At 43.0% G+C, this 12,817-nt stretch overlaps 1 protein-coding gene across 1 annotated transcript in view; it reads left to right on the top strand.

The window, feature by feature from the left end:
* The first annotated feature begins 2,174 nt into the window (after positions 1-2,174).
* The window catches only part of LOC131190349 (zinc finger protein 345-like), a 31,663-nt gene continuing 21,020 nt past the window's right edge, over positions 2,175-12,817 (top strand). Inside the window, exons 1-2 of the mRNA XM_058167670.1 lie at positions 2,175-2,278; positions 7,158-9,320. Of these exons, the coding sequence (XP_058023653.1) occupies positions 7,691-9,320 (1,630 nt within the window). The 5' untranslated portion in view covers positions 2,175-2,278; positions 7,158-7,690. The remainder of the gene's footprint in view (positions 2,279-7,157; positions 9,321-12,817) is intronic.

Raw genomic sequence — 12,817 nt, 5'->3', positions numbered from 1 at the left:
TGGACAGTCATTTGTCTGATATGGTATAGGGCAGGTGTCAGCAACCATGCGGCTCTTTCGTCCCCCTGCTGTGGCCTCCTGTTGGCTGAACCCCCTGCTATGGCTCCCTGTTGGTTGGCCCACCCCTCGCCCACCCCTCCCAGTCACTCCTCGCCTACCCTGAGAAGGTAAGGGTGACAGTGGGGAATGGAGACTCGCTCCATATTACAGAGCAGCAGCGAAACACCCCTGTACTTGCCTCTTCTTCCAGTCCTTGTTGGTATTGGGTGCACCTTGGTCACTTGGGGAGATTCACAACTTGCTCTCCACCCCGAGACACTGGTGCAGCCTGGCTGTGGTCGACACTGCTGCTCTCACCACCTCCATAGCCTGCCTGCTGCTCTCGAGCACAGTTAAATTTAGCATGCTTCACAATAGGGGAGATGGCATCCTCTCCTCCTCCTGGAGCCCATTGTGACGCAGAGCATCAGCCGCAGCTGGGCCGGGCCAGTGTCTCGGGGAGGAGAGCTTCTCAGGCCAGGCAAGAAGTGACTGGGGGTGGGCAGCCGACAGGGAGCTACAGCAGGGGGCTGAAAGAGCTTCATTTATCTGGGAATCTGAAATGACTCTTGATTTAAATCATATGGTAAAAAGCACCCAAAGAAGAAAGAACAACATCAGCCAAAAAAAAAAAACACACACACACACAAACCACAACCCTCGCCTGTTTTTGGAAATGGTTCAAGAGGGAACACACACACACAGACACAAGAGAGAGAGAAAGAGACAGAGAGGGAGAAAGAGAGACAGACAGACAGAGGGAGAAAGAGGGAGAGAAGGAGAAGGAGAGAAAGAAAAAGATACAGAGGGTGAGAGACACCTGTTTCCTCACAGAACCTGGGTAGGTGTGGCTGGGGGGAGTCACGTGACTGTGAGTGAGTGACTTGGAGTTGGCCACACCACCCAGGTTTTGTGGCTCCAGGTGTTTTCATTTCTGTGGGAAATGGGTCCAAATGGTTCTTTGAGTGTTTAAGGCACAGGTGGTATTCAGCAGGTTCTGACCAGTTCTGAAGAACCGGTAGCAGATATTTCGAATAGGTCAGAGAATCGGTAAATACCATCTCTGACTGGCCCTGCCCTCATTTATTCTCTGCCTTCCGAGTCCCAACTGATCGGAAGGAAATAGGGATTTTGCAGTAACCTTCCCCTGGAGTGGGGAGGGAATGGAGATTCTACAGTATCCTTCCCGTGCCATACCCAACAAGCCACGCCATGCCCAATAATCCACGCCCACAGAACCGGTAGTAAAAAAATTTGAATCCCACCAATGGTTTAAGGTTGCAGACCCCTGGTATAGGGTCTCCTGTTGAGTAGGGGGCTGGACTAGAAGACCTCCATAAAGAGGAATGGGTCACGGTAGTTGCAAAGGCAAGACAAGGAACAATGGATGAAAACTAATGAAGGAGAGAAGCAACTTAGAATTAAGGAGAGACTTCCTAACAGTGAGGACAATTAACCAGTGGAACAGGGGTTGTAGGTGCTTCATCACTGGAAGTTTTTAAACATAGTCATTTGTCTGAAATGGTATAAAGTCTCCTGCTTGAGCAGGGGGCTGGACTAGAAAACTTCCAAGGTCCCTTCCAGATCTATTCTGATTGATTGATCTTGAAAGCTGCATCCTTGAATTGGCTCGCAGAAGGAACAGGTCAATGGGTATATTTTGTAGGGAGGAAGAAGATCCATTTCCAGGTTAGAGACAGAGAAACGCTCAGTTCCAGTCCCACCTGAAGGGCAAAACTTTGGCCGGTCCCCTCAGCCTTTGGAAGCAGGAAAAGGGGGAAACCCCTTCCAAAAACCCTTGCCAAGGAAACTGCAAGGCCAGGCATCAAGACTAACCCAAAGGCACCAAATACGAAGCTAAATAGCGTCACGTTTCACTATTTCACTTGGCTGAGCTGCAAGGGTCGGTTGCTAGGAGTCGAAAACGACCTGCTGCCATGTAATCAGTAGAAACATCTTCCAAACGCCTTGGTGAAGATTGGACACGTCTGTTTTCCCACCTCCTGTCGCTAGATGGCGGTCAGGCAACACTGTGCCTAAAAGCCCATCAATACAGTGGAGCCAACCGGGCTTCAGCTTACAAAAAGGAGTTTTTAAACCATTGAGTATGCATTGCTAGAAAGGATGGGAGGAGACGAGAAGCGCAGAGGAACTTACTCTTCTGGATGACTTAATGGGAGGAAGGTGGAGTGCAGAGCGGCTTTTGTGCTCTTCCCATGGTCGAAGCAGCAGCTGGCAGGTGAGTTGAGGGCAGGTGGGAGGAGAGTCCGGGAGCAAGTCGGGCTGTTCGGTTCCCTCCACGGCCTGGAAGCAGAGAAGCAACTGGGCTGAAGCAGGTCAGCTGCTGCTCCTGCAGGTTCCTTCCCTCCCCAAATGGAAGCCCACTGGGGCTGCAGGCTGTGAAACTGGTGGCTGCAATTTTCTGCTGCTGGGAAGATTGAAAAAATCTCTTTTAAATTAAAGTTGATTCTTTGGGAATGGCTTCCCTCCAGAGGTTGTGGCTGCTCTGTCACTGGAGAGTTTTAAGGGGAGATTGGACAGCCATTTGTTCTGGATGGAATAGGGTCTCCTGCCAGAACAGGAGATGGACTAGAAGACCTCCAAGGTCCCCCCCAATTCAATTATTCTCTTATGGACCTGATGTTTTCCATGCAACATTTGTGCCTCTGGTCTTTTTTGGGTTGTTGTTGTTTTGTTCTACTTCAATTTCTAGCTTAACAAGCACGATGTTTCCAGTTGGTGCCCCCATCCGTGTATTCACCAGGTTCAACTGTGCTTAACCCAGCACTTTTTAAAAAAATTGTTATTGAACATTTTGACTGTTCAGTTGCACTTATTTATTTATAAAATGTATTGGCCATCAATCTTACCATGACATAATAGTGGGCGACTTAGAGACATAAAAAATACATACACATTAAAACACATTAAAGGAACAGATGTAAGTTGACCCTGTTATGTGACATCATGCTTCATGATTGGGCTGCTTAGTGACACAGATGCCAATCCCAATTGCAGTCAGTGAGTGAGGACTACTTCAATTGGGATGTCACCAAAGGGGTTGTGGAAATTATTTGCTGCCCTTACTTGGAGTTCATGGCTTCCATGGGCAAAACTGGTGCTTCAAATCTTGCAGAGGCTTTAGGCATCATTTGGTCAGTTAAAGCCCCCACATCTGTAAAGTTAGTGTCATGCAGATTGACAGGTATGGCTTGATAAAACAAAAGACAGAGTCCAAGTGTGTGTGTTGAAAAGCCAACACATTTATTCAGCTGAATAAAGATGGGTCCCTCCTAAGAAGGAAGGAACCCTCAGCATAGTGCAAGGCAGATATTTATACAGTTCTTTGCTTTTGCTTCATTACACAAGAGGCAGCTGCCACATGACAGATAAGGTATAGAAATTATAAAAATTATAAAAATAGTCAACCATGCCTTCTGTGATTTTGGTCACGTGCCTAACCCACAGGCTAGTGGTTTCTTGTGAATATTTCCATGGACTCAGAAGCCTGTTGAACTTCAGCCTTGCCATCTCAAAATATGAGGAAACATCAAATTCATCAGGTTCCTGATTAAAATTAGCACAGAAGGTTTGACTGTAGCCATGTTGAGATATTTTTCAGGCTAGAAAGACATGGATTTTCTCCATATTGTAGGTGTGTATATTTTTATTTCTGAGTATATATATCTGCAAACGTATAATCTATCCCAAGGACTTCCAGATATACAGTCATGTGAAAAAGAAAGTACACTCTCCTTGATTTCTATGATTTTACATATCAGGAAGGTGAAAATCATTTGGTCCTTAGAAGTTGTTAAAAGTACCATATTTTTCGGGGTATAAGATGCACTTCCCCCCCCCCAAAGAGGCTGAAAATTTGGGTGCATCTTATACTCCGAATGTAGCTTTTTCAAAGCTTTTTTTCAGTCCTAACGAGGCACTAGCAAGTGACACGATCTCTGTGCTTTGCCTGCTTTTCTCATTGCTTCTGTCTCCAAAGATCAGTTGTGCTTTAGAAGCTGTTTTTTTATTCCCAAGCAGGGGATAAAAAGCGCAAGCACGCACGTTCAAAACCAACAAATTAATGTGCTGAAGCTTACCAGACTAAGTACGCTAGCCAGATGAATACCTGGTAGGCAGATTTTTTTTCTCCCTATTTTCCTCCCCAAAACCTAAGCTGCATCTTATACTCCAAAAAATATGATAGGTAAATATAACTGTAGATGAACAACAACACGTGATATTTTACATCAGGTCATCATTTAGTTTATAAAAAGGAAGCCAAAACAGAGAAATCATGTGTGAAAAATATATGATTCAATAATTTGTAGAACCACCTTTAGCAGCAACAACTAGAAGTAATTCTTTTCTGTGTGACTTTATCGGTCTCTTGTAGGGTTGTGGAGGAATTTTGGCCCACTCTTCTTTACAATATTGCTTCAGTTCATTGAGGTTTGTGGGTGATTTTTTATGCACAACTCTCTTGAGGTCCCACCAATCGGGTTGAGGTCTGACTGCAGTTGCAATAGCTTGATTCTTTTCTTTTCCAGCCATTCTGTTGTAGATTTGCTGATGTGTTTTGCGACCATTGTCCTGTTGCATAATCCTGTGTCAGCCAAGCTTTACCTATTGGTCAGAGGGCCTCTGGCCCAATTGCATTATGGCCAACCACCCCCACTTTTGTCTGGTCTGTGCAAAGGACAGTGTTCCAGAAGTCATGTGATTTGTTCAGATGCAACTTTGCAAACCTCAGCCCTGCTGCTATGACCTTTTTAGAGACAAGAGGGTTTCTCCTCACAACCCTTCCAAACAAACCATATTTGTTCAGTCTTTTTCTAATTGCACTCTTGAATCTTAACATTTAACATGCTAACTGAAGCCTGTACAGTAGGGGTGTCAAACTTGCATCATCTGGCATGATCATGTGACCTATCACGGCTTCCCCCCCCTTCTCTAAACCAGAAGTGGATGTGTGCAGCGCGTGATGAATCTGGCCAACAAGCCACTAGTTTGACAGCCCTGCTGTAGAGTCTGAGATATAACTCTTTGATTTTTTTGTAATTTTTGCCATTCCACCATCTGACCTTTGGCTGAATTTCCTTGAATGTCCACTCCTGGGAAGATTAGCAATTCCCCTGAATGTTTTACACTTGTAAACAATCTTCCCCACTATAGAATGATGGGTTTTTAATTGTTTAGAAATGGCCTTTTAAACCTTCCCAGAAACCCTAACCCTAACCCTTTTCTAATATCATTGCTGATTCTTTATTCTTTGTTGCTGTTAGTTGCGAAATCATCCAACCCATTGCGACCCCATGGACAACGTTCCTCCAGGCCTTCCTGTCTTCTACCATCCTCTGGAGTCCATTTAAGGTCACGCCTACTAGTTCAGTGACTCCATCCAACCACCTCGTTCTCTGTTGTCCCATTCTTCTTTTGCCCTCAATCTTTCCCAGCATTAGGTTCTTCTCTTTCCTTCTCAACAGGTGGCCAAAGTATTTGAGTTTCATCTTCAGGATCTGGCCTTCTAAAGAACAGTCAGGGTTGATCTCCTCTAGGACTGATCGGTTTGATCGACTTGCAGTCCAAGGGACTCACAGGAGTCTTCTCCAGCACCATAGTTCAACGGCCTCAGTTCTTTGGTGCTCAGCTTTCTTGTGGTCCAACTTTGACAGGCATACATTGCAACTGGGAAAACCATAGCCTTGACTATATGCACTTTTGTTGGCAGGGTGATGTCTCTGCTTTTTAGTATGCTATCTAGATTGGCCATAGCTTTCCTCCCCAGGAGCAAGTGTATTTTAATTTCGTGGCTGCAGTCCCCATCTGCAGTCATCTTGGAGCCCAGGAAAATAAAATCTGCCATTTCCTCTTCATCTATTTGCCAGGAATTGAGAGGCCAGATGGCGTGATCTTAGTTTTCTTAATGTTGAGCTTCAAGCCAACTTTTGCATCTTCTTTGCCCGCATCAAGAGGCTCTTTACACAATTAAATCCTGGAGACCAGCAAACTCCCACAACTTTGGCTTTTATAGATGTAGTCATACTTGTTTTTGTTTTGTTTTTTTGTGAAAATTTTTTATTTATTTTTTGACAAAAAAATAAATCATCAAACCAATTACAACGTGCTACATGGGTGTTAACATATCTTCTTGTGCAATCACAAAATAAAAATCTCTTGTAAAGTTACCTAAATAATTAGGAAAATGATGGAATGTGCAGAGATGAGTAAATTGACATTTTAAATTAGAGAGCAAGAAGATAAGCAATATTATAAAATATGGGATTTATTTTACCATTGGCTAGATGGAAAGATATGTTAGAAAAGATAATATAAGATGTAGTCATACTTGTTGAGGATCAATTGATCAAGGGCACATTATTAGCAGTACTTGGCTACTACTTCACATCTTTATACTATGGAAGCTGTGAGAAATTTCCTAATGGTGAGAACAAGTACCCAGCAGAATAGCTTGCTTACAGAAGTTGTAGTGGTCCATCACTGGAGGCTTTTCGAAAAAGACAAGAGAGCCACTTGTCTAAAACGGTATGGGGTCTCCTGCTTGAGCAGCAGTTGGATTAGAAGACCTCCAGGGTCCCTTCCAATTCTGTTATATTCTTTTGTTCTGTTGATGATATGATACCCTGTTAAGTAAAACCATAGAAATCCAAGTGGGTGTAGCTGGCACTGCTAAGATTTTGTGATTGACCCAGTCAACAAGTGAATTTCATCATTGAATGGATATTCAAAGTTGGATCTAGGTTGGGGTCACCAACTTTTCAGACCTCAGGGACCACTAAATTCATAATTTTAAATCCTGCAGATGACTAATATGAATTTTTTAAAATGATAAATAGAATTTAGTGCAATATAAAAAATTGCAAATATTTTTTCTGTGGACCACCCAAATTTTCTCATAGACTACCGGTGGACCACAGACCACCATTGGTAACCGCTGATCTAGGTAGTCTTCCATGTGTCAAATTAGTCATGAGTAATGTAAGAGCTTTTTGGAGCATGTTTGCCTTTTCATTGTAACGTAAACTTTTTTCTTTCTTTTTTTTATCTTCAACCATTTTATGCACAATTAAAGATGCACTTTTATTTGAATCTTATAGACAAAGAGGATGGCAATAAGAGCCCTTTGGAGAACTGAGGATAACAAGCAACATTGAATAGCAAAACAAGTCAGTCCAGAAATAAAAATATTTTCCATTTCCTTCAGAAAGCAACAAATTCTTCACCTTCCTCAGCAGGTGAGAAAGAAACGAGAGAAAATCAGGAAGAGATTTCTAGCTGAGAAAAGTAGAGTATGAAATTCAAGCATGCATTACATGAAGGGTGTTGCAGACTCTTGAAGGAAGAAAACGGATGAATCAAAGCTTCAGTAAACAAGGGATCATCCATATTTTTGACCTCCTCAAGAATATTAGTTGTGGAAGAGCTCCCTAGATGTGCTGTTGTGAGAAAGATACAACTTGCAAATCACAGCTGATTATGCCTGAGAGAACCCAGACTGGAGAAAAGTCGTACAAATACTCTGAATGTGGCAAAACCTTTTGTCAGAACAACTCCGCTGTGGTCAATGGAAAGATCCATATAGGAGAGAAGCTGTACAAGTGCTCCCAATGCTGTAAATGCTTTAGCGAACATGGCAATGTGGACTCACACCAAGGAGAAACCTTTTGAATGTCCTCTCTGTTGGAAAAGTTACAGTAACAAATACAACCTGGTGACACACCAAAAGACTCACACAGAAGAGAAACCATTTGAATGTCCTGATTGTGCTAAAAGTTTCAGTACTAGTTTCAGCCTGGTTAGACACCAGAAAACTCACATAGGAGAGAAACCGTTTGAATGTCCTGATTGTGGGAAAAGTTTCAGTCACAATTCCACCCTGGTGAAACACCAGAGGACTCACACAGGAGAGAAACCCTTTGAATGTCCTGACTGTGGGAAAAGTTTCAGTCAGAAATTCAGCCTGGTTCAACACCAGAGGACTCACACAGGAGAGAAACCCTTTAAATGTCCTGACTGTGGGAAAAGTTTCAGTCAGAATTCCAACCTCATTAGCCACCAGAGGACTCACACAGGAGAGAAACCATTTGAATGTCCTGACTGTGGGAAAAGGTTCAGTCAGAATTCCAGCCTCATTGGCCACCAGAGGACTCACACAGGAGAGAAACCCTTTGAATGTCCTGATTGTGAGAAATGCTTCGTTCAGAATTCCAGGCTGGTTCGACACCAGAGGATTCACACAGGAATGAAACCCTTTAAATGTCCTGACTGTGGGAAAAGTTTCAGTCAGAATTCCAGCCTGGTTCAACATCAGAGGATTCACACAGGAATGAAACCCTTTAAATGTCCTGACTGTGGGAAAAGTTTCAGTCAGAATTCCAGCCTGGTTCAACACCAGAGGATTCACACAGGAGTGAAACCCTTTGAGTGTCCTGTTTGTGGGAAAAGTTTCAGTCAGAATTCTACCCTGATTCAACACCAGAGGACTCACACAGGAGAGAAACCCTTTGAATGTCCTGATTGTGGGAAAAGTTTCAGTCATAATTCCAGCCTATTTCAACACCAGAGGACTCACACAGGAGAGAAACCGTTGGAATGCCCTGATTGTGGGAAATATTTCAGTCAGAATTCTAGTCTGGTTAAACACCAGAGGATTCACACAGGAGAGAAACCCTTTGAGTGTCCTGATTGTAGGAAATGTTTCAGTCAGAATTCCACCCTGATTCAACACCAGAGGATTCACACAGGAGAGAAACCCTTTGAATGTCCTGATTGTGGGAAATGTTTCAGTCATCATTCCAGCCTGTTTCATCACCAGAGGATTCACACAGGAGAGAAACCCTTTGAATGTCCTTATTGTGGGAAATGTTTCAGTCAGAATTCCAGCCTATTTCAACATCAGAGGATTCACACAGGAGAGAAACCCTTGGAATGTCCTGATTGTGGGAAATGTTTCAGTCAGAATTCCAGCCTGATTCGACACCAGAGGATTCACACAGGAGAGAAATCTTTTGAATGTCCTGATTGTGGGAAATGTTTCAGTCATAAGTCCAACCTGGTTCAACACCAGAGGACTCACACAGGAGAGAAACCCTTTGAATGTCCTCTTTGTGGGAAATGTTTCAGTCAGAATTCCAGCCTGGTTCAACACCAGAGGACTCACACAGGAGAGAAACTATACAAGTGTCCATACTGTGGAAAAGATCTCAATACTAAGGTTAACCTTATAAATCATGTCCTTATACACAAAGGGGAGAAACAATTTTAATGCCTTGAGTGTGACAGTACTTCAGGAAACATTCCACCCTTATTGCACACAGGAAAATCCGCAGACGCCCCAAGTGATTAGTGTAGAGAAGACTTGAATTTGATATCTAGTGTCACATTGTAAGTCCAGCTGAGAAATTTACTATTTAAATGGATTACATTAAATAGAATTTGCCTGGTATTAGATGGGGCAGAGGAAAGAAAAAAATGGAACACATTACTTTGAAAATGGTATCTGGTCTTCAGTTTAAGAAGTTGTTGGATATTTATTTTTGTAGAAATTGAGCAGTTATGTAAAAATCTTTTTTGGAGTGTTCTTTGCATTTGGGTGAAGGTGGATCATTGAAATGCTATGTGCCAGGAGTCCCAGCCTGTTTCTCCCTGAGTGCCCCCCAGATTTTCAGCCTCAGAATTCTCCAGCCAGCGTCTCTTGGGGATTGGAGCACTGAGACTATAGTTAAGAGATTGTGGCTCCTCGTATAAGGAGAAAGCAAGAGGAGAAGAGACACAGAGGGGGTTCAAACTTTATCTTTTCCTAACAGTTCCAGGAATTCAATGCACCAAGCATGTCTGTTCAGATTGTGTCAGGAATGAGGCACGCAAGTGGAAGAAACCATATGAATAGCAAATATATTGAGGGAATTTAGGGCAGTGATAAAAGCAGTGTAAAATTTCAGATGTAAAGGCCGTTCTGCCCTGCAGGTGACCTTCATGGTTCAAGAGCCATAAGAAGCAATTCAATTGAAACATGTCAGTTGCTACATATTCCTTCTTCCCAGATTTTATTCCATTGGTGGTACATGCTTTGAAACGGGTTCTCCTTCATAGTAGGGGTGACTTGTGATTTTATGGACACCTTCTTTTCTTGGAAACAATATGGAACTCTTATGCCACTGCTGTCTTCTGTTATTTTATTTTTTTACCAAGCAAACAAACACAGGATTTCCTAGTGGTGCACCATCCATTTATTATCTTGGAAGAACTGTGCTTAACCTAGGATTTTTTTAAAAATAATAGCTATTGTGCACCCTTTGGGTTGCTCCGTTTTATAGACAGTCCTCGCTTACAGCTTACTACTCAGCCTTTAAAATTATACTGGTGCTGAAAAAGTTGACTTACAAATGTTCATAAAGTTGTGGCCGTCACAGTTATTTGGGAGTGGTACTGACTTGCAATTCCAATAGTTGCGGTGTTCCACAGTCATGGAATCGCCGTTTGGAACCTTCATAATTGGATTCCAACAAACAAAATTGACAGGAAGTTGCAAGTCACACTCATGGTACATTGCACTGAACAGAACACGGTGATTCACTTAATGTTGAGATTCACAGCTCAACAACGCTAAAAAAAGTGACTGATGACTGTTTTTCACACGACCATTGCAGCATCCCCATGGTCACATGATCAAAATTCAGATGCTTGACAAAACACCCATATTTATGATGTGATTCTATTTTGACCAGCAACCTCAACAGGGAAGCCAGATTCGCTTAACAACCATGTGACTAACAATTGCAATGATTCACTTAACATCTGTAGCAAGAAAAGTGGGGCAAAGCTCACTTAACAGATGTCTCACTTAGCTATAGTGAAATTTTGGGCTCAGTTGTACATCGAGGACTACCTGTATTTACATAAAGTATTACAGTTGGAAGGGACCTTAGAGGTCTTCTAGTCCAACCCTCCTGCTCTACGCAGGAGACCCTATACCATTTCAGAAAAGAGGCTGTCCAGTCTCTTCTTGAAAGCCTCCAGTTGACTTCTGTGGGGAAACCCGGTCCTTTAATCTTGCCAAGGCTCTTGGAATCATTTCATCAATTAACACCTAGAGGTGAAATTCTAGTGTCTGGGTAGGGAAAATTTTGATTGGCTCCGCCCACCTGCCCTCCCTCTCCTCTCACTGGTCCTATATTTTGTTGTTTATTAGCTCAGCTGATTCGTGTGGCAGAGCGGATTGCTGCCTCAGCTGAGCTAAGAAATAGCAAATGAATCTTAGTCTCATTTGCCCTCAGATAGAATAATAAGTTGACACTTTTTACCGCTTTTTTCCTCTCCCCCCCAACCCCATGGAAAGGAATATTAGCTTTAACTAGCTTAAATGAGATGTCTGGGTGTTCAGCCAAGAGCAATTATCACCTCGTTAAAATGTTGCAAAGCTGCAAGCCAGCTTGCCTGAAGGAACCCATTGAGAAACTGCCTCACCTCCGAGGTTTGTTTTGCTGGAAGGGTGAGTTAGAATTGTCTCCCCCTCACTTCCTTCCCACTTTCTTAGAAGCAGAAAGTCACAGAGCTAATCTGGAAGGGAATCACTGTACTGAACCATTGAAAAGTGCAGATGGTGGTCATTCAACCTTTCTTTTCGCTTCTCCGGGTCTTTGGGGGTTTCCTCCGGAGCAAAAGCAGAAATTCCAGTGAAGATTTCTCTGTGTCTTCTAATTTTCTTCCAGAGCAGAACAAAAAAGCCTGTTCATGTGAAGGCTCTTCCAGTTCTTTATTCTGATTTTCTCCTGCAGCAAAAGAAAGCCCTTTCTAGTGAAGTCTTCCCTCTGTGTTTATTCTGATTTTCATCTGGACTGGATTAAAATTATCTGGTGGCAGGCCTTAAGTAACAATCCCACAGTTATTTTACTCCATCCGTGGCCTACTTCTGTCTGTGCCTCTTTCCCAAACTGTATAATGGTCTCCCTCCCTCCCTCTCTCTCTCTCTCACACACACAGGTCCATGGTAAAATTGTCTTCCATGAAATCCGTCCCTGGTGCCAGAAAGGTTGGGGGCCTCTGAATTAGACCATTAGTCCCTACAGGAGAGCCCTTTTAAGGATTATGTATTAATAGAAAAGCAACTAACTTACCTTTTCCTAAATGCTAAAGCTGTTGCACATAAAAAACAGAAGAGCTCTGATCAACTATCTGTCAAGGTTCCAGAAAAACCTCCTCTGCATAAAAAAAACTCAGAAGCCATTGTCTTTCAGAGTTCTTTACTAGCATAAGGAAACTGGCACACGATGAGTGAAATTCCAAAACTGAACTTCCGGATTCTTTTCCCAGTTATACAAACCCCAAGAGTCCCACCCCCCTAACCCCTTTGCTGGTCACATGGTCCCACATTCTCCCAGTTTATTCGAAACCTCTTCTTGCCACTCCTTCTGCAGACGTGAACACAATCCGACCTTGACTGCTTGAAGAATGTTACCATACCCCTCAACCCCCCTTCTTCCCCTCAGGGGAAAAATGTGGCAGCATCTGGAAACCTAAGGCCTACTATGGTTTCCAGGCCTGACACTATCGCAGCCACATTTTGGATCTGGATGAAGGGCCTGGGGAAGTTGTCAAAATAACAGAATAACACTTAAAAGGGACTTTGGAGGGGACCCTATACCATTTCAGAGAAATGGCTGTCCAGTCTTTTCTTTAAAAACCTCCAGTGATCAAGCACCTAGAACTTCTGGAGACAAATAGTTCCACTGGTTAATTGTTCTCACTGTCAGGAAGT

Source organism: Ahaetulla prasina, chromosome 2 (assembly GCF_028640845.1).
Source record: "Ahaetulla prasina isolate Xishuangbanna chromosome 2, ASM2864084v1, whole genome shotgun sequence".
Classification (NCBI taxonomy): Eukaryota; Metazoa; Chordata; class Lepidosauria; order Squamata; family Colubridae; genus Ahaetulla; species Ahaetulla prasina.
The sequence above is the reverse complement of the archived record's forward strand: the minus strand, read 5'-3'. Positions and strand labels throughout refer to the sequence as shown.